Below are 23,137 nucleotides of genomic sequence, written 5' to 3'. Positions count from 1 at the left end.
TCATCAACCATTCTGCATGGAAGCTTATGTAGTGAGAGCAAAAATTACTGCTTCAAGATGAGTTTCATAAAATCTTACCTTCATAAAACAAAACATTAAGCAAAGCAGCCTTTTGTTTTGTGCTTTTCAGTTTGTGACATCACAATCGCTTTTTGACTAGGGAGTCTAAAGAAAAACCGTCAGAGTATATTACATTTAGTGAAAAAATATTACATGGGCACATTCACTGGGTCAAAAACTGACTGTGAAAACAGAAAATATGAATCAATGCAAGAGAACTGATATCTAAAGAAGGAAAATATCTAGGGAGTCAGAATCTGAATTGTTATTCAGTAGGGAAAATTTAAAGTTTGAAGACATATAGACTAATGATCTTTTACAGGTAATCTACTGAGTCCTCAGATGGTGGGAACCAAGATCTCTCTGGAATCTATATATAAAATACAGTTCTCATACAATCGTTCTTCTTACATCTTTCAGTACTCTGGCCCAAACTGTCCCTGTGGATGGACTGTTTGGCAATAATGAAAGCTAAATCAAACTCCAAATTTTTGAAAAGACGTTACCAACAGTAAACAAACCTGTTTTATATTACAAAATTAATCGTATTTATAGCTGGAATGAAAAAATATAAGGAGATATTATTTGACACATAATTTATTATAAAATACTACATATTCTAAACAGTTTTTTTATCACAATTTGATCAGCATTAAATTAAATATTAAGATTCCAGTAATAAGTGATATCGTTCAAGATCTGTCTTGGATATCTCAGATGGTGCCTTGCTCATTGGACAAAATCCTAATGATGATTTAGGGAAGGCGACAACTTCCTTGATATTGTTCACTCCACTCAAGATAGCAAATAACCGATCTAGACCTGTAACGAAAATAAAATCTGGATATTGTACCTAAAATATAGTTAGGTCATTCAATATGCAAAAATGACCTTGACCTTGTATAAAATTCATATTAAACAATGACCTTGATTTTGTATAAACTTTACATAAAGTTACTTTTACCTTGAATAAATTTTACATCAACATCATATGTTAATGGTGATAAATTCAGATAAAATGCAACACATTTATTTCTTTTTCTTAACAAGCAAGTCAGACATCAGAAAATTTAGAACTGAAATTGTTGAGATTCACACAACTCTCTCAAAGACTGACTGGCGATCATTACTTACCTAATGCGATGCCAGCATGAGGAGGACATCCCATGTCTAGAGCTGTAAGTAAATGAGTTAGCTCCCTTGTATCCTCCTGTCAAAACCAAACATGAAAAAAGAATGCTGTGATTTCTCATTGTGATAGCACATTGTACTGTGAACTGTGAAACATATTTTGTAATATTTAAAAATTATCCCAATCCTGCAACACAATAATGTTAGATAATTGACTTTTTGAATTTAACTTAACACTTTAGAAACATCAATGAATAATGTAACATCCTTTTTCTTTATTAAATCAAAAAAAAAAAAAAACATCCTTTTTCCTTCAGTATTTATATTCAACAAAATCTATTTACACTTTCTCAAGAAATTTCTTGTATTTAGGAATACTGTAAATGTACAAAATTTAGCGCAATCAAATCTTTATCACATTTTGGAAAATTAGTGATGGATTAGCAAATCCACAATGAATTTCATTCAGCACAATAATATATCAGAGCAACATTTTCAGTTCAAACAACACTAGAATACAATTACCAAGAAAATATGTACATCTACAGGAAGAATGAAATTTGAAGGTGTTGGTTACTCAAACTTACAAACTGTGATTTATAAAAGAGTTGAGCTATACTTACCTTCAATATTTCAGACAGAACATATTTTTGAAGATTTGCATTATGAATACGAACTGATCCCCCTCCGACCTCGTTACCATTCAATACCAGGTCATAATGTTGGCTCCGTACCTGTTATAAATAAACAAAATTAATGAAAACTGATGCATGAAAAAAAAAATGCACTGAAAATGTTGTATCAAGTGAGGGCAAAATATTAACAGTACAGATTTACATGAAACCTCTGTAGAAGTTCTAGACCAAATGTTCTACAAAAGTAAGAATCTTTTTGTTTTTCATGTGACATAATAATGTAATGTTCTCAAAATTAGAGTAGTGGCAATGATAACTGAACTGCCTGTCATATCAACAAGGTGTGAAGGTGTCAATCATCCTATCGGAAAAGGAAACAGAATATTTTCCCAATGATATCACAAGAATAACTTTTCTTTAGTCTTTATCAATCTGCATCTCACAAAATACCTTCTTGTAAATTCACAACACAGAAATGACACCCAGATGACATAGCAACATCTAAGGGCTGTAATTTTAGTATTTTTCATGTATTTAAACCATGTGACCTTTAGACTAGGTCAAGGTCATAAATCTGAATAATAAAATTAACAAACTGTAAGCTGTTTATTAAGACACTATATCCAGTTTAAAACAAGTCTTCTTGTAAACGAAATTTATGTTTATGGCTTTGACATTACGATAAAATTCCAAGCCAATTTGTAATATACAGAGAAACTTCTCCATACCGACCATGCATGGGACACAAATATTTGGCGCATTTTGGAAGGGTTCAGTTTGCAGAAGTCAACAAAGTTGACTGGTTTCAACTTCGATATTATCAGATACGATTTCATTCTGTGCATTAAATAAACAATTCTGTTTGCTTTGAGCATTTACAATGTACATATCTAACTGAATACAGAGAGATATTTGTATGTGTATACAATATGTGATTTCATTGGAAAATAAAGTTGCCCTACGATATCATCACTCACTAACACAGTTAAACCCAGTTCCCTGTCAAAAGGAATGTTTGTCTGAAAGTGATAACAATTGATATTTCTTATTAACTAGTGTGATCAATAAAGTGAAAATATATTTCCCAACAACACTCCATTATTGTTTCAAATGTTATGGTACACGTTTAAATAACTTAGAGAAACTAATTGCAAAACTGTGAATTTCTAGCTCTGCATTAGTACAATTTTCAGTTTCTTTAACACTTTACTCTCTCCAGTCATATTTGCGTTTTACTCTGTCATTGTAATTCAAAATCCTCTCAAACAGGTTGGTTGTATGTAGCATACAAAACCTTAGCCTACCCTGAAGCTAACAACTGCCAGCACATTTAATGAGTTCACCATCCGTTGGTCAGCACTCAGGAGTTGATCGCTCAGGTAAGGCAAGTTGACCAGTTTACAGATGTAATTTTCAATACATTTTAATCTGTGCAGTATTTAATTTAGAACTGAGAAGGTATTTGGAAGAATTTTGTTACAGTAATAAAGTATACATCATTTCATACATCGTTCGGTTTCATGTGATGATCTGTTTAATGCATTAGAATTGGTTCAGGGAAGTTGCACTGTATTTTTTTTTTTTTTTTTTTTTCTATTTTTTTCCCAATGAGTAACTGACCTTGGTGGGATTGGAATAAATAAGGTCAAGGTCGTCTTCCACTGGGGCTGTGAATGGATGATGTGCAGACTCAACAAACCCTGGTATCAGCTTACCATCTGGAGTAAAGACAAAGTCCTAGTTCAAATGATGAAGAATAAGGCTTAGCTTGAATGTCTGAATTTTACATAAAGATAAATGAGGTCATTTAACAAACATTTTTCCTTTAATTCAATGTACAATGCATTGTTACAAAGACAACCGTTATTGTCACTCACCCTCATCTTCCTTCGGTAGAAAAAGAGGAAAATCTACGACCCAGAAAATGTTGTAGTCAGACGGATTCCTGATCATCAATCCTGAAAAAATAATCCATATTTTTTTTCAAAAGTCTCAAACTTTTGTACTTTTACACAAAAACTGTAAAAAAATTATAGAACAAAAATCATAAAAATATACCAACATATCAACAGCATCTTCATTCAAACTGAAGATCAATGAAACTTGGACAAAATATGAAAAATTGTTACTTTGTACTCTTTGTAATTATATCTTGTTTAAATCATACTTTCTTGGAAACTGAACAAGCAATAACATCTGATATGATTTTCAACAAGAGTGAAAATATATCACATACTTCCTCTTATCTCTGATCAGTAAAGATATCGTCTTCTCCAAAACAACATTTTCAGGTCAGTAAGGGGCCCAATTATAGACATTCAGTGAATTTATCTACAAATGCTATTTCATTGTCTTGTTATTAACCAATCAGCATCATTGAGTCAGGATAACTGAAGTATTTGTGTGGGTGATGATTAATGAGTTTATGAGTTTACTTCCCTTGATCGGAACTCTTCTTATTGAAAGACAGGAATGTCATATAAAATGGTATAAAAGCTGGAATTGTGTATTTGTTTCAGTCTAAATGTCTCTAAACACTGAAATCCTGAATTTTTTATGATGTTTTCTAATATCTGCGAAGCCTAGACTGAAGGACAACAAATCCCCAGACCTCAATTGACAATTAATACCTTTTTCTTCTAAATGAGCAGCTGTTGCCAGACGTTTCTTCCCAAGGACTTCACACTGAAAACAAATGATATACTTCAGACCTCAATCCAAATTGAAACGAAAGGCAAATGCACTGAACTCCTAATGCTGTTTTTATATGGTTTTAACACTTCTGAAACCTTCTGTGGTAACACTTACACACCAACTGTAAAAAGTGATTTTAATACAAGCTTTTAATTTCAAACTTTTTTCGATACTGACCGATGACCATTAAAACACAATGAGATGTAGAAGCTAACGTTGTGGTGCTGTGATGTTGATATAAACTAAATCTGTTGAAGAGTTCTTGATATATTGTACATAAGCTATTTATTTCAACACTAACTGTTTTATATGTAAATTCATGAAACATCAAGTCTTATATTCTGAAGTGGTCAAGTGTGATGTTGACCCTTAACCTTGACTAGCAGCTATGAAATCTTGACCAGATGAAGAACTAGATATTTTGATACTTAAATGAATAAGAACTAAATCAGTAAAAGATGTTTACAAAATATCACAAACAAAAACTGTCTTACAATCTCTACCAATGGTCACCCAACTTTTATCAGCTGTAGAACTTGATGTTAGGATACTTCAATGAGAAGCTAAATCTATTGATGTCTCATGAGATATTGTATTGTACAGTTAGTTATATTAATCAGACACTTAAATTTTCTATATTCACACTCATGAAGAATTGCTCAAAAACAATAACATAGCCAATATCTTATAGCAAATCAAGGAAAATCACATACTCGTATTTACTGCTTAAGGTGCTGTGTGAAATTTGATCACAAAAAAATAACCCCAACCAGAACAAATTCAAAATTACACTGCAACACAGCATCTCATCAAGATGAACACATAGAGTGATAACTGTGTAACTCCCCCTCCTTTGATAAGTTGGGGATACATAATGACATTGTTAAATTCTTTTTATCCATCAAGTGTCCAAACTTTCAAGGAACAAAACCTTCCTTTGAGAGTTAGAAAATCCAATGGAATATATATGGTCAGCAAATTTTCCTTTTGCAATAATACTGTAAAAGTTATTTTCTATTTTGTGTTTTTTTTTTTAACGATATAAATAAACAAGAGATCCCAGAGGGATCTTGGCACCCACCATTTGAGGATCTGTTTTCAGTTCTTGAAGATTTGTTTATTTTTTTTGGTTTGTTACAGGTGTTGTAAATGTTCATGAACTGGTCTTCATTGAATGTACTCAATGATGGCACAAGATATTTTTATTAAGCACCTATTAGCAAATATCATTTGAAAAAGATCCCAAAGTATTATTACATAGCAGTCAGTTACAGGTGGACAATGGACAATATGCTTGTGCTGTATTACTGTCGACATCCAAGATGGCTGCCTGTGGGCCACCTTGATTTCAAATCAGTCCAAAAAAGGTACAATGCACAACTAGGGACCAAGGGAAACCAATATCTATGAAATATCAGAAGGATCCATCCAGTACTTCCTCAGATATAGCAGTAACAAGATTTTACTCTCAAAATCCAAGATGGCTGCCTGTCAGCCATCTTGATTTCGGATTAGTCCAAAAAGGTATAATGCACAACTTGGAACCAAACGGAACCTGCATATGAAATTTGAGAAAGATCCATCCCGTACTTTCCAAGAAATAGCAGTAACAAACTTTTACATTCAAAATCCAAGATGGCCACCTGTCTGCCATCTTGAATTCGAATCAGTCCAAAAAAGGTACAATGCACAACTAGGGACCAAGGGGAAACTGCATATGAAATTTGAGGAAGATCCATCCAGTACTTTCTCAGAAATAGCGGTAACAAACTTTTACTTCCAAAATCCAAGATGGCCACCTGTCGGCCATCTTGAATTCGAATCAGTCCAAAAAAAGGTACAATGCACAACTAGGGACCAAGGGGAAACTGCATATGAAATTTGAGAAAGATCCATCCAGTACTTTTCCAGAAATAGCAGTAACAAGAATTGTTTACGGACAGACGGACGGACCACGGACGCAGGGCGATTTGAATAACCCACCATCTATTAGATGGTGGGCTAAAAAATGTTCTGGGATCATTTTTCACATTATCAGTTCACAGAAGTATGAGATATACAATACAGGCTATATGGTTTCTCATTGTCTGGTGAATTCCTAGATCCACAGGTTCGGTGGAAATCATATTTTTAAAGTTAAATTGCAGTTTTTAATTGAATTTGGTAAATCTTAATGTCCTTACTTCAGCTGGACAGCTCAGAGAATCAGTACGTTGACAGAGCATAAAATTTGGTGATGCGGTAAATATGTCATCTACATTTTTAAAAAATTTTCACAGGAATTTTATTTTGAATTTTAAATACAACTGCGAAAAATGTGAAAATTACAGCCACCCCCCTTCCCAAAAATGCTCTTATAGTACATGACTTGTCAAACGATTACTCTGCATCAAGAGTAAAAATTCATCAGAATCCTCGACACATTGTACTGTATATTTGTCCTGTGTTCAGACTTACTGGAGATGTTCCCTGGCCCAGACATAAAAGGAGGATATCTCCAGGTTCAAGCTGCAGCTTTTTGTTAATCTCTTCTCGACATGTTGATTTAAGGTTTTTAGAAATTGGAGACTTCCAGTCATCCGCACTGTTGATCTTTGCACTAATTATTTCCTGTAATAGAAAAATGTTATTTTATATTTAATGTGAATTAAAATTGTTCCAGATAAAGATTTCAAATCTAATCCACATTTTACAAAGATATGCTTTAAGATAAGGTTGAAAGAAATCAAGCGATTGGTCAATAAAGACATAATCTCAGTCAAATTTAACAGTTTAGCTACTTTTTCAGGTTTTAATTATCTCCCCTTAATATTTGTCCCCTTGAATTAATTGATTCTGATATGCCATTCAGGTAAGCTCAGCCCCTCTCTCTGAACCAGCACATCTTTTTTTTCAACGGGCCTGAATGGCACATTATTATACCACTTTGCCATTTACCATTAGCAAATGACAAATATTGTGCAGAATAAAGTTTGCCCTAAATCAATTCTAGGTTGCTTTTGCCTAAACGGTTGAAATGGTTGGACCAGCTGGTTGCCATTGCCTAAACAGTTGAAATGGTTGGACCAGCTGGTTGCTTTTGCCTAAATGGTTGAAATGGTTGGACCAGCTGGTTGCTTTTGCCTAAACAGTTGAAATGGTTGGACCAGCTGGTTGCTTTTGCCTAAACGGTTGAAATGGTTGGACCAGCTGGTTGCTATTGCCTAAACGGTTGAAATGGTTGGACCAGCTGGTTGCTTTTGCCTAAACAGTTGAAATGGTTGGACCAGCTGGTTGCTTTTGCCTAAACTGTTGAAATGGTTGGACCAGCTGGTTGCTATTGCCTAAACGGTTGAAATGGTTGGACCAGCTGGTTGCTATTGCCTAAACGGTTGAAATGGTTGGACCAGCTGGTTGCTATTGCCTAAATGGTTGAAACAGTTGGACCAGCAGAACATGCAAGAGAAATGCCAGGTACAGATCAGAACTGAGTCTGAACTGTTGAATATTGGCAACAATCAGTATGAGGGGTTCAGATATACCTGTCTGAAACTAACATACTCAAAATCATTAGTTTTCATAATTATAGCATAAAGCAGAGTCAGTGAACACACATACATATATCTGGATCATTAGGAGTTAAAATTGCTGATATATTTGTATTTTATTTTTTATTAATTGTTTTAGGTTTGACAGGAAATTCTGAAACTGCATTTAACCTTGACGTAAATCAGCTAGCAACTGGTACGGGTACATTCACTGGTAATGGAATAATTCCCACACACCTGAATAAGTTACAAAAAATGGCCCTATACTTACTGTTTTGTCATCTTCATTGATTGGCTTACAAAGTATTTGTAGATCTTTGTTAGAAAAGTACTTCTATAAGAGAAAAAACATAAATTAGGAATCAATTGTTTGTGAAGACTTTTCTAGGGACACAGCTAAGTAAAACACTGTCTATTTTTCCTTTAATATTTGTCACTACCCAGTAATAAGCTTTCCTCTTACTTCATATCACAGAACATTTCAATACATTATATCTATTTTCACATCTATGTCAAAATCTTCCTTTATATCAAAAACAAAATTTGAATTTTTTATATCTTTAAATATATTTATTTCATTTTCCTTCGACTGAAACAAGAAATATTTTTTGGAAATGTTCCAAGAATATCACAACGTACAAGTAGTTCTGATCAAACTTCAGAAGAAATCTAAAACGGAACTTCTCAAAGTACTTTAAAGTTGGATTCATCTGATAACAGCCACGTTAAACAATCCAGGGATAGAATGACAGATCAAGGCATATTGTGAATAATCTTGCACGTTTTTTCAAAGACGAATTTGAGGAATAAATTCTGAAAACAATTATAGTTTTCTAACAAATTGAGTCTAGAATACTATTACATCATTCCTAAATTTTTCTCATTGATTTTACCTGTCCCTCAGGTATTCTGAGTGCTGTAACAGTTTCTGCTCTTGTAAGTCGCTCAATACCACAGTCTGACACAACATCAGTTAGATCCTGAAGCTGAAATATTCAAAAAACTAAATTTTTGGAGAAAAAAAAAAACATGACAGGATATAAATGTGCATGTGTGTCTTTCTTCAAAATAACAATTGTCATCTATCAAATATTACAATTCTGAGTTTCCTTAATGTGATTGCTAAAAATTACTATTGTTAAACTAGACTTATGTAGGTCTGTTGTACATCAGATTGCACACCTGTCATACAAATTTTGTGGATCTTTCAAAATCAAATTTCTGCTTTTGATTTTTTTTTTTTGTTGCTTTTGACTTCAACTTTACTAGATTTTTATAGAAGTTTTATCGACAAGCATTTTTGTCTCTAAAACAATTTTTCTGATGTTATACTCTGACCAATGTTATCCATGTCATTGTGAAAATGTCACAATGATATGAAGTTTACTTGATAACCTGACAACAAGAAACAGACCTGCAGACACACATTCTTAATATTAAATGTGAAAGTAGCAAATGTCTGTAAGACATGAATGCTCCCTCCTATCATACATGTATCATTGTCCAATAGCTTGTCAAATGTGACCTTTGACCTGCTAAACTTGACTGAAATATGGTGTAGAACTTGATGTTATAATACTTTTGGTAAGTATGAAGAGATTCTCAAGAAACAGGATAACCATCCGACAAGTGTGGGATGAGACAAAACACAATGTGAAAAATGGACTTAGAAAGAAAAACTAGCAGCCACACCATAAGATGGCTAGAGCATAAAAGCCAACAATTTTACAGATGATCTATGGGAGGTTAAACGCAATATAATATAATCCTATATGAAACAAGAATTTTCAACAGCCAAGTTTAACATAAAAGTATTGATTTCAGTTTGCAATGTCAAATTTGATTGGTTAATTTTAACATAAAAATGTTTTGATTGGTCAATGCAGCACTGTATGACAGAAAGGAACCCATCATAAATGTGAAAACTATTGAAACCTGTGATTAAATCATAAGGATTTACTTTTGAAAAACAGACTATATTCTCTGCATAAGCTATGTCACAGTTTATATACTTGTGGCATAAGCTATGTCACAGTTTATATACTTGTGGCATAAGCTATGTCACAGTTTATATACTTGTGGCATAAGCTATGTCACAGTTTATATTCTTGTGGCATAAGCCACTTTACAGTTTATATACTTGTGGCATAAGCCACTTTACAGTTTATATATTTGTGGCATAGGCTACTTCACAGTTTATATACTTGTGGCATAAGCTACTTCACAGTTTATATACTTGTGGCATAGGCTACTTCACAGTTTATATACTTGTGGCATAAGCTACTTCACAGTTTATATACTTGTGGCATAAGCTACTTCACAGTTTATATACATGTGGCATTAGCTACTTCACAGTTTATATACATGTGGCATAAGCTACTTCACAGTTTACATACTTGTGGTATAAGCCACTTCACAGTTTACATACTTGTGGCATAAGCTACTTCACAGTTTACATACTTGTGGCATAAGCCACTTCACAGTTTATATACTTGTGGCATAAGCCACTTCACAGCTTATATACATGTGGCATAAGCCACTTCACAGTTTATATACTTGTGGCATAAGCTACTTCACAGTTTATATACTTGTGGCATAAGCCACTTCACAGTTTATATACATGTGGCATAAGCCACTTCACAGTTTATATACTTGTGGCATAAGCTACTTCACAGTTTATATACTTGTGGCATAAGCTACTTCACAGTTTATATACATGTGGCATTAGCTACTTCACAGTTTATATACATGTGGCATAAGCTACTTCACAGTTTACATACTTGTGGCATAAGCCACTTCACAGTTTACATACTTGTGGCATAAGCTACTTCACAGTTTACATACTTGTGGCATAAACCACTTCACAGTCTACATACTTGTGGCATAAGCCACTTCACAGCTTATATACATGTGGCATAAGCTACTTCACAGTTTACATACTTGTGGCATAAGCTACTTCACAGTTTATATACTTGTGGCATAAGCCACTTCACAGTTTACATACTTGTGGCATAAGCCACTTCACAGTTTATATACTTGTGGCATAAGCCACTTCACAGTTTACATACTTGTGGCATAAGCTACTTCACAGTTTACATACTTGTGGCATAAGCTACTTCACAGTTTACATACTTGTGGCATAAGTTTACATACTTGTGGCATAAGCCACTTCACAGTCTACATACTTGTGGCATAAGCCACTTCACAGTCTACATACTTGTGGCATAAGCCACTTCACAGTCTACATACTTGTGGCATAAGCCACTTCACAGTCTACATACTTGTGGCATAAGCCACTTCACAGTCTACATACTTGTGGCATAAGCCACTTCACAGTCTACATACTTGTGGCATAAGCCACTTCACAGTCTACATACTTGTGGCATAAGCCACTTCACAGTCTACATACTTGTGGCATAAGCCACTTCACAGTCTATATACTTGTGGAATAATGAATATCAATGAAAACAGCATTATAGTAGTTACTTCAATAAATTTAGTACCATCTACCGTATTCGCCTTGTCCGGGCTTCATCTAGATCAAGGTCAAGGGTCCCCATGAAACCCAGACAAGGCGAATCCAGGAGACAGTATTAAATAAATTAAAGTACATACTCTGATGCTGTTGTGATTGATTTTTTTGACTTGATTGTAAACATCTTGTTTGAGCTCCTATGTATAAAGAAACAAACTAGAATTTTTTTCGATATACAGTAAAATAATTTTCATTTCCTCTTACAGACCTTCATGTCAAACCTGGTGTCTGGTTTGTCAGACCCATAGTCCCTCAGAGCCTGATCATAGGTCATGACCGGAAAGGTATTGGGTAAAGTCCCTGCCCCCTGGGGCCAGCAGTAGTGTAGCAGTCTCTCTATCAATCTCATGATATGTGTCTGTGAGGTGAAGGCCATCTCTATATCTAACTGAAAAGAATCGTAACATTCAATCAGGTTTTAACCTAATTACATATTATAGTGTAATCAATGAATATGCATCAAGAAACTCAATTTGCATATAGATAATATGCAATTTTATGAATATTCAAGAAAAATTTGCATCAATTTGCATACAAATAATATGCAATTCTATGCATATTCAAGAAAAATTTGCATTGATTTGCATATAAATTACTGAAAGTAAATCCATCAGTATTAAAAAACTTGTTAGTATATCCTTTATTTATCATTTGTATAGTTTCATTGTAAAATTGTTTTGTTTGAAAAATACATTTTGCCTGTGATAAGCTCATGAGTCTAATACATTATTAATGAAACAGGAAACACAATCAGACCTAACATACCTGAAACATTGCATTTGAAAAAGCCATCACTGAAGTAACTGAGCTACTGAAGAACTTTGAAGAACGTTGATTGTTGTAAACTAGGGATGATAACTATCTCTTGAGTTCTTCAATAATATGCTTTACAAACACTTTGATTTCTGTCAAAACTGACCTTTGAACTTGGGTTATCATTTCTGCATTTTGTTTCTCAATAAATATAATTCACAGAATCTTTGATCTCTATCAAAGTCAACCTTAGAAATGGTGACTTCAGTTTGGATTTTTGTGGGGGAAGTTTCTGTAATTAACTAGTTTTCTACAGAAGATCCCTGACCTGTGTAAACTCTGGTTGTCTGTCTGGTTTTTGCGTTTCATCTCGGTAACATCTAGCTATCTGGAAATATCTGTCTATTCCTCCTACCATTAGCAACTGCTTAAACTACAAAAAAAAAAGATATACAAAGAAAACCAATGACAAATTGTGTCAGACAAATTCAATTCACAGGCTGAAAATAAAATTTGGGTTGAATAGAATGACTTTACAAAGATAGCTTAAATCAATAACAATGCCCTTAAATTGAAAAGAGATTGAATAAACATCTTTATTGTTATACAATATGTTGAAAGGGATGTATTCGTAAGATGGGCTGAAAACATCTTGTGTAAATATGGAGATACAATGTTTATCAGCTAGGGTGAATAAGATTATTTTTTTCTTTGAGTTAAAACCTGAGTGAATGTATATGCTGGGTGTACTGTAAAACCAGTTTTTGCATGGGGGATTTATTTTGTGAGTTCTGTTAATACATGAATTCATATTTTGAGAGTACTGTTAATTCATGCATTCATTTGTCCATGAAGCTCTTAATTAAATAAAAGTAGATTAACATTTATGCATGAAATCAAGTGTCCATGGAATAGTTTTGTTTCTTGAAAAAATAAACACAAAAATTAAGCCCCACAAAAATATGTATGATCTTACACTATCTCAAAGATACCCCAAAATTGAGTTCAATATATCAGCTGTGAATTTAACAGAATATAGATACTGGTTGATAATTTAACAGAATATAGATACTGGTTGATAATTTAACAGAATATAGATACTGGTTGATAATTTAACAGAATATAGATACTGGTTGATAATTTAACACAATATAGATACTGGTTGATAATTTAACAGAATATAGATACTGGTTGATAATTTAACAGAATATAGATACTGGTTGATAATTTAACACAATATAGATACTGGTTGATAATTTAACACAATAAAGATACTGGTTGATAATTTAACAGAATATAGATACTGGTTGATAATTTAACAGAATATAGATACTGGTTGATAATTTAACAGAATATAGATACTGGTTGATAATTTAACACAATATAGATACTGGTTGATAATTTAACAGAATAGAGATACTGGTTGATAATTTAACACAATATAGATACTTGTTGATAATTTAACAGAATATAGATACTGGTTGATAATTTAACACAATATAGATACTGGTTGATAAGTTAACACAATATAGATACTGGTTGATAATTTAACAGAATATAGATACTGGTTGATAATTAACACAATATAGATACTGGTTGATAATTTAACACAATAAAGATACTGGTTGATAATTAACACAATATAGATACTGGTTGATAATTTAACAGAATATAGATACTGGTTGATAATTTAACACAATATAGATACTGGTTGATAATTTAACACAATATAGATACTGGTTAATATACTGAGTTGAATAAATTGTTTTCCATTTTCTGTCTCTGTATTGCCAGTTATAGACTGAATGAACAACACTTGAATCCAAATAAACTGGATAAAGAAAAAACAAGATAGATTGGGCTGGATTTAAATAGCCAATCATTTTCCTAGTCACCATGGTTACCTGTTGGGGACTCTGTGGCAAGCTGTAGAATCGGCCCTTGTGCCGAGTAGGAACCAGAAACTCCTTGGCACCCTGAAAATAGGAAATATCAAGGTATAGCAAACACTTTATCTACAGCCTCATCATTTGTCTACCACCATCTTAGCATTTTTAAAGTGGATTTCTCAATTGTCCATATCATTATGAAGAGATTTTGGCATTTATTTTTCACCGCTGTAAAGAGCTTTTTGACATTAAATAGAGTTTGAACAGTGATATTGTTGTAAAGACTTTATAAAGAGGTTTTTACACTTCAGTGGGTTTTGACAGCTTTAGTTTGACATTGCTATGCTGACTTTATTAACAGGTTTTGTCATTGCACAAGAGTTTGAGATACATATAGGATAAAAACAACACAAAACTGTTAAGTGGCAAAACACTACAGAAGGAGAAAAAAAACTTCATCAATAATCATTATATTGGGTTGTTTTTTTTTAAAATAAAGTTTAATGAAACAGTTGATGTACCATTCTTTCTATTCTATATAAGCTACAACTTTTGAACAAATAATTAAAACAGCTGAAAAAGGCAATTTGATGAAGAGTCTCCTACTGACACACTGCCTTGCCAAGCAGAATTTCCTGAAGTTCCAGCAATTACAAGTGTAGGAGGTATTGCCAGGAGAAACTTTTTCTTTTATGTCAGTCAAAGGTCAAAATGTAGGTCATAGGAATCTGGGTTCATCTTGTTGAGGCAGTGTGTTATGTACCCCAAGTACGAAGTTTCAGTAACATGTACTGTAGGAGACAGATCTTGGACGATGTCGCAGAAGGATGGACAGAAGGACTGACAAAATGCAAAACTGTAGTCCACACCTGGTTCACAGCTTGGCAATTATAAATACAATGTAACAGGAATTTAGAATAACTGGCTACTATCCTAAACATTGGTGCAAAAAAAATGTGAAAAAGATCTACTAGAAATTTTATTTATCCCCTTTATATTTACATTTGAACTTAAATTGAACATTTCTGTAAACATGCACAACTGTTAAATACTAGCAACTGTATGGAAAACATCAGGAGGGATAACACTGGTGCTTATGTTGTGTTTATTACAAATGATATATTGGTTATCTCCCTTGTTTGCTAAATATCAAAGAAGGAGATATATATGAGATCAAAAGACAACGAAGAATCAATGCCCTGTAACAATGCCCATGTAACAATGCCCTGTAACAATGCCCTGTAACCATGCTCCTGTAACAATGCCCTGTAACAATGCCCTATAACAATGCCCTGTAACAATGCCCTGTAACAATGCCCCTGTAACAATGCCCTGTAACAATGCCCCGGTTGGGAACACTGAAGTGTAAATGAGTGAATTAAGAATCTCTCCAAGGACTCCAAGGAATTTCACATCATGTCAAAAATGACACTTACACATGTAATATATTAATGAGAAATTACTACATTTAAAACTGGAATATTCACAGAAAATTTTTTTCATATTTCCAGATTTTTTTACAACTTACCCCAGGTGTTTTTCTAAAGAGAGTTGGTGTCTCCACATCAACAAATCCTGCAAGACAGAAAATGAATCTATAGAAAGTGGATTATTTTTTAAAAGTTGTCATTTCTTCCTCAATATTCTCAGCCTCCAATCACGGCCCAACGACTGCCAACTTTAATGCTATACATCTAATAGAGTGAAACAAAGGGAAGTAACTCTGGGAAATCAGCATGCTCAGCTTAATCTTTAAATTTACTTATGAATCATTTTAAGTTTACAAGAATGAATAAATGATCACTGGAAGCCATCTAATGATCAAACTAACTCTATATAAATGTTTCAGGAGAAGTTAGAATCAAGTGTTATAATACCATAACTTGTAAAGCTGTATATCAATTTCTTTCAAAATACGTTATTATAAACATGATGCATCTTCTATCAATTTCTTTAAAGTAAAATTTTTTCATACAGATATTTTCAAGAGATTAACAAAAGACAAAATGAAAAATATACAAACTGACGAAGAAACATTTTGTGATAAATCTTAAGTAAAGTGACAGTCTTGTTTCCATGTTTATTGTGATGCTATACACGTGTGGTTACACATTTAGGCTGTTCAAGTGCAATAAAGACATCTAGTAATCTTGTAAAACATTGCTCTTGTTGTATATAGGTTTTAAATTTTACTGAAAAATGAAACATATTACAAACTCTGATGCCTCTAACCAGTACTTTGACAGTCATTCTTCCATAAATACCAGCGCAGACTATAAATATTCTTTCTTTTTTTTCTTCTTCTTTTTTTCCTTTTTTTTTTTTTTTTTGCTTATATTTTTATCAGTTAAAATAATAAGACAAAATAACAAGAGTATTAGTGAAAATTATGAATACTCCCGAAAAAATGTCTTTCTTGCACATGAAATTTTACCAAAGGGCCATAATTCTGTAAATAAGGAGTTGCAGGCCTTGAATTTGGTACACTGCTCATACCCTTATTATAATTAATGTATACACCAAATTCCATTATCCTTGCTTAACTGTGAGCAAAGTTATGCTTTTGACACAAAAGGACAGACGTAAAGACGGACAGACAAGGTGGCGACTGTATGCTCCCATAGAAATTTTCAGTGAATTAAAAAAACGAATAAGTTAGGAAACCAAAGCATTTTCTCCAGCTGGAACAGGCTGTGTCCAAAGAAAAAGTCTACATTTGATTTACTTCAATTGTTTGAAAAAAAACTGCAAAATTTTTTACCATTGAAGAAAATACATAAACAGTATATTTCAGCAGATGTTGTGACTGAAAATCTACCCAATATGGACTTATTTTACTAGCATCTCATAACCAAGTCAAATGTCTAAAAATAACTCACCATGATCATTACACAGGAACTCACGAGCTTTCATGATAAAAGATGATCGCAGACGCAGGATTTTCTGCATGGGTGCACTCCGGATATCTAGGTAGCGATGTTCCATTTTGGTATCTGTGGTTACCTAAATATAGAAATATATTATTTCAGCTCTTATTAAGAGGGACAAAAAAAAATATGAAATATATTCCATTTTAATGCAAGCAATAACTTTGTCAGTTGTGAGAACCAACGTTGCAATGGACACAAGTTAAATGTCCATTATAACCACATGGCTCATTAGTTGTTAATGTCACAGATAACATGATTTCCGATGTTACTCTTGATGTCATCTTTGCTCCATAACTATATTCCTCATTGTGATGTCATAACCTTAGTGAGTGAAATCATTTCATCTTCATCTTCTCAGTGATTTTTATAATTGGACTCCTGCTTTTCCTGAAGGGCTCACTCAAATTTTGAAAACTTACTATATCTCTTTACAACTGGACAATATTTAAATTTTAAAAAACACTGATCAGAAAAAATTCCCACAAAAATTACTGAAGTCATTTTGTGTGGGTTTATTCTCTGAATAACACAACCATTGTATGATAAAACATGAAGGGTCACACCAATAATGATAATGACAGACAAAAAATCTGATGGATGTAGGTCATCCTGACACTTCCGGTCAGATTACAGATTGTCTTGTAATTTCTCTACTTTCATTTTCTATTATTGTACAGTTAAAATGTATCAAGCATATAATTTGGACTTAACGACCTTTTCTCTTTGCTGGTGGGTTGTTGAGAATTTAATAAAAATTGGCAGAAAATTTCCATGTTTTCTTTTGACGTCTTAATTTTATCAAATATGCCAGAATAAGTTGGTATTCTTAGCAAGTCATTTTTCGTGATCATTGATCAAGAATTTACTGATAAAGAATAGTTCATTCATATTTTCAATTGATGCAGCTAGTTCAAAGTCATAGAAAATATCAATAGTCTCTCATATAATGTTTATATTAATTTATAACTGTGTAGAATCATAAACTTCTGCATCAATCATCAAGAAATATTCTAAACCTGTTATTTTTTTCTTTGTTTTCTTTGTTTTTTGGGTGGTTTTTTTTGTTACTATGTACTGTTAATTTAGTTACACACAAAGTTTTTATTTGGGATATCCATTTAATCAAATTCCAAACCTAACATTTTCAGAGTATGTTTAACTTCCATTACTTCCCTTTAATTACTCTCCAAACAAAACATTTTTTGTTTTTGTTTTAAGAGATTTTTTATTACTTCCCTTTAATTACTCTCCAAACAAAACATTTTTTGTTTTGTTTTAAGAGACTTTTTATTACTTCCCTTTAATTACTCTCCAAACAAAACATTTTTTGTTTTGTTTTAAGAGATTTTTTATTACTTCCCTTTAATTACTCTCCAAACAAAACATTTTTTGTTTTGTTTTAAGAGATTTTTTATTACTTCCCTTTAATGACATGTTTCAAATATATATTATTTTTAGTTGCAAGGATTTTTTTTTCATTACATACATATAACAAGGTTCCGAACATAACATTTTTGGTTTTCGGGAAATTTTTCTTTTCTTTCGTTCACTGTTGTGGACTATATATAAGATTCCAATAATCAACCATGAATGACTTTGTAAATAAAGAATGGACATGTGACCTGAAAATTAAGTAAACAAGTATTCTTTATAAACATCAATATCACCGGTTATCAATTCAGATCTTACTACATGTATAAAGCTTATGATAACAGAATAAGGGTTGCCAGGATCAGGTCCTCCTCTTAAAAAAACAACTCTGGTGTCCTTATCACATAAATGTTTGACACTTACCTTGTTATAGGAGATACATGTGGGGTAGAATGGTATCTGTGAATTACATGTGTTCAAAACTTTTATTTCTGAAGGTGTAATCTCCACTTCACCACTGCCTACTGCCTGAAACCAAGAAAAGTCATTATAAGTAACTAGCTGATATAAAAGTGGTAAGGGGCCTGGCTTTGCAAAATCGTGTAAGATTGGTTCGGACAACAGAAAAATGTTTATAATCTGTAAAACCAATTTGCAAAAATTTCAAAAAGAGAAAGTTTACAATTTGAAGATATTTTTGAAATACCTTTCATGTTTGTAAATTTTCATGCATTTCTTTTTCAAAAACACACATTTGATAAAATGACGGAAAGTGAACAAGCTAGAAAAAAAAATATTTTTGTACACATTCACAATGTCATTTACATCTCTCCAACATTCAGCAAAGCTATCTATAACATTTATCTGCAAATAAGATAATGCTTAGCGACCAGTATATTCAGAATAACACTTGTGATTTCCATCCTCTACAAAAGGCTCTAATATAACCAGTGGTGTGTTGAGGGGATTACAGATGAGCTAAAATAGTCAAGGTGGATTAGTAACAATGTCACCCATCATATTTTGTAAAACAAATATCTATAAGTTCTATATTTATCTGTCAATCAGCTGATACTGAATAATTATTGCAATAGTGTGATGGTATGGAATATGAATCTAATCTGTTCTGGGGTTCATAAGATGTTTTTAACACAAGGTTATCACAAATGCACTCAGTATCCAATTCTCTTCAATTTCATTATACTTGGTCTACACCTACCTGTCTCTGTTGATTTTCTGGTCGCATCGTTACCGTTCCCTTGACCTCCACAACATTTTCACGCTCCAGCAATTTTACCATTTTCACCTTGAATTAATTTACAAATATCCATTATCTTTCACAAAAAAGTGTTTCGGGAAACTTGAAATATTTCATGGATAGGAGAGGGTTTGAGGTGCAATAAAGCAGGATTTAGGGAAGTAAATATGGACAATCTAGCATCAGTGTAATATGAAATTAATTAAACAAGTTTGAAAATTGATAATTTGATAAATCATAGTATTTAAAGTCAATTATGATATTCAGAAAAAGTTAGAACTTTATAAGATGTATTTTTTATGAAAGGATTTCACATTAGAAACTTCTTATGTCCTTACAAAAATTTACAATTCAAATTGAAATATCAATTCACTTTATCAACACTAGATTTGCTTTTTATTAACTGAACAGTTTGAAATATTTATGTATATTTCAAAATTGAAAAGAAGGGATCCAAATAAAGCCATGGAATTCCAAATCCAGCAGAAACTAAAATTGAATAGCATGCGAACCTGTGCATTTAATCAATACTTGTATAAAATCTATGATCCAGTAAGTGACTTGGTCCTAGTTTCTCCAATGTGCCATATTCAGATAGACAAATTTCATATCGGCAAGGGTTATTTTCACAATTTTTTCAATTCAAATCTGACTTGAAGAAAGATATTTTGATGATGACAACAGTTTTAAAAAGACATTAGAAGGAGTTCTAAAGAGAAACAGAAATCTGCCGATTCGTGCAGAATATCCCTTTCACAAGTTTTCTGTTTTGTATTGATCAACATACCATATCATCAGGTACCATGACCTGTACTTGACCTGTCCAGTCATATAGCTTTAGGAACAGTTTTGAATAGCGATCCACCCATCCACACAGTATGACAGACTGTCCGACATCAGCGGAGGTCAAACGCCCGCACAAGTGGGTTCTGTCTGTAAAACTTGTTGGTTGATTTGTGAATGTTTCCTTATTAATGAATGAATTATCACCAGATGAAGTGCTAAATGGCCTGGAGATGACTTTTGTTTCTTCAAAGCATGTACTGAATTCTGAGAATAAAAAAAATAGATTCTTATACATTAAAAATAACTGGTTGATTAAAACTCAGAAATATGAATACTCCACTTAACTACAAGTATCTCAGTAATAAAAACTCAGAAAACTTAAATTTGGAAAACATGAAAAATTCTGATAATTCAAAATTAAATTTAGGTCAAAGAAATAAAAAAAAAACCTACTTAAAAGTACATTTCAACCAGAAATTCTAAATTTTAGCCATAAATAATGCATTGCAAAAAGTAAATTTTTGACAAAATGTTACAATAGATGGTCAATCCCTTTCTCAGGACATCTGGCCCCACTTGTATGAAACATCTCAACTTGAGATTTCCTCAAGTCGAGATTTTCCTCAGCTAATATCTCCTTGAAAATATCTTGTATGAAAATTCCTTTAAGGAATTTCAGGACATCCTAGCCGATGACTTCCTCCTGAGAAAATTTTATACAAGCCGTTTTTGAGGAGATATCAGTTGAGGAAAATCACGACTTGAGGAAATCTCAAGTTGAGATGTTTTATACAAGTGGGGCCTGTTCTGTTATCTCTTCAATTTGTGAAAAGAAAGTCTGTCAAACTGTTCATATTAAGAATCAGACTTCATGATGTTGATTAACACTGTAAATGATATTTACAGAAAGTCCCTCATTTCACATCCAAAGCTCATAACAATGCCACTAAGAAATATAGTTCACATTGCTATATACAAACATTGAAATTCTTATAACTGGAATCCTCAGATAACTTAACTTTTTTTTCAAAACATTTGAATCAACAAAATATTATTGAACGTTGTACCTTATAATGTTAATATGAAACTTATGACAGCTTGCACGCGGGTCTTGTAACAACTAATTTGGTCGAGTGTTGGTCTCATGAGACCATCTGAGTTTGATGCTTCCTAAATATAACCACTTACATGGTCGTTTGTGTTCTCAGGAGAAATGAAGCAGTCTGTGCTAACATAGTTTGTGTCCCTTGACGAATCACCTAACCCTAATATTCTAAATGACAGACCTCCACATGGTCGTTTATGTTCTCAGGAGAAATGAAGCAGTCTGTGCTAACATGGTTTGTGTCCCTTGACGAATCACCTAACCCTAATGTTCTAAATGACAGACCTCCATGATGTTGTTCAGTAATGTAGCCACAAACTATTAGGCCTACAAGGAGACCCACCTGAAAATGATCTTGCCTGTTTACAGCGAGAAATTTGAGCAAAAACTTATATAAAAAAACGTGCATTTCTCACTAATTAGATATTTAAAGAATTTTCATTAGCAGTAAAACAATTGTAACAACAGATTTATCAGGTTGAAAAATTATAACTAGACTCGAACACAAAACATGGTTTTTGCCGTTTTAATCACAATACTTGTGAACAATTTCAATTACTGTTGTGTAAGCTTAGAAAAGACTGGTCATTTTCAGCTATATTAAAATCACATGCAATTGTTGCTAAATTATTAGCAGTTGGTCAAATGACACCTGTGTAATGGCAGATAAATTATTAGCAGTTGGTCAAATGACACCTGTGTAATGGCAGATATTAACGGAAGTGGGAACCCCATTAAAATATCAATTGACAATATTGTTGTGGTGTCATTTTGTATAATAATATTCAAAACTTTCATATGTACAAGAGATGAAGAAAGTCAGTCTTTGCATTGATCGGCCCCCAAAGTCATGGAAATGTGGACCAATATTTTGGTGTGTATAGTGTTTTGTACATTGTCGAACGTGGGATATAAATGAATCCCAAGGAGGAATCCCTAAAGGGATTAAACCAACATGTGTGGGCAAATAATGTGTAATAAGAACCGAAATACAGAAAGTGGTCGAGCACTCTGCCCGTTCGAGCGCTGTTCATGTTTGTCTATTGGTCGAGTCCAATTAGTTTGAAAAAGATTTATTTTTCATTTGAACTACATGCCTACTGATCTGACTTTGTTTCCTCGCCTTAACATATACTTTCGAAATTAGCATTAATATCTTCAAGTCAGTTTATATTTATACCAGAAAAATAACATTTAAAATGTTGACGAAAGCATATATGAAAGTTGCCAAGTACTAGTTGAAAGTTGAAAAAAGTCTTACGCCTTAAACAGGATGTCTCCTTATTCGATTGCGCATCATGCCATGCACCACAAATAGCTGAACTTTGTGAGTAATTTCGATTCCGCCTCGTAATCAATCTCAATAAATGTCGACAAAAATGAAAGGACGACATAGTCACATGTGAAAAATGTGTACACAGTCGCTATTTTTTTCCCTCGGTGTCGGCCATTGAAGTCGGTGT

The 23,137-nt window shown here is 33.0% G+C and overlaps 1 protein-coding gene across 1 annotated transcript; it reads right to left on the bottom strand.

The window, feature by feature from the left end:
• Window positions 1-623: 623 nt before the first annotated feature.
• On the bottom strand, window positions 624-23,084 carry LOC132565381 (aspartate--tRNA ligase, mitochondrial-like). The gene is made up of 18 exons (XM_060230018.1): window positions 22,936-23,084; window positions 20,571-20,833; window positions 19,745-19,831; window positions 18,949-19,053; window positions 17,104-17,227; window positions 15,753-15,799; window positions 14,240-14,311; window positions 12,664-12,768; window positions 11,791-11,970; window positions 8,941-9,033; window positions 8,319-8,381; window positions 6,978-7,130; window positions 4,457-4,511; window positions 3,704-3,784; window positions 3,447-3,544; window positions 1,815-1,925; window positions 1,195-1,270; window positions 624-882 (listed from the first exon to the last, which is right to left on the bottom strand). Exons 1-18 carry the CDS (start codon window positions 23,066-23,068, stop codon window positions 725-727), a joined length of 2,004 nt encoding a protein of 667 aa, XP_060086001.1. The 5' UTR covers window positions 23,069-23,084; the 3' UTR covers window positions 624-724.
• Between the last annotated feature and the right edge of the window lie 53 nt (window positions 23,085-23,137).

Source organism: Ylistrum balloti, unplaced genomic scaffold (assembly GCF_031769215.1).
Source record: "Ylistrum balloti isolate Yb309-2 unplaced genomic scaffold, AGI_CSIRO_Ybal_v1 Utg369720, whole genome shotgun sequence".
Classification (NCBI taxonomy): domain Eukaryota; kingdom Metazoa; phylum Mollusca; class Bivalvia; order Pectinida; family Pectinidae; genus Ylistrum; species Ylistrum balloti.
This window is presented reverse-complemented; position numbering and strand designations above follow the sequence as displayed.

Bases quoted from the DNA above. Each gene is read 5' to 3' on its own strand.
- LOC132565381 (XM_060230018.1), bottom strand. From the start codon at position 23,068: ATGTCGTCCTTTCATTTTTGTCGACATTTATTGAGATTGATTACGAGG. The intron at 3,785-4,456 runs GTATTAATTGTC...TTATTTTTTCAG, and splicing joins TGCTCATTTAGAAGAAAAAG to GATTGATGATCAGGAATCCG. The intron at 883-1,194 runs GTAAGTAATGAT...TTTTCGTTACAG, and splicing joins TCATGCTGGCATCGCATTAG to GTCTAGATCGGTTATTTGCT.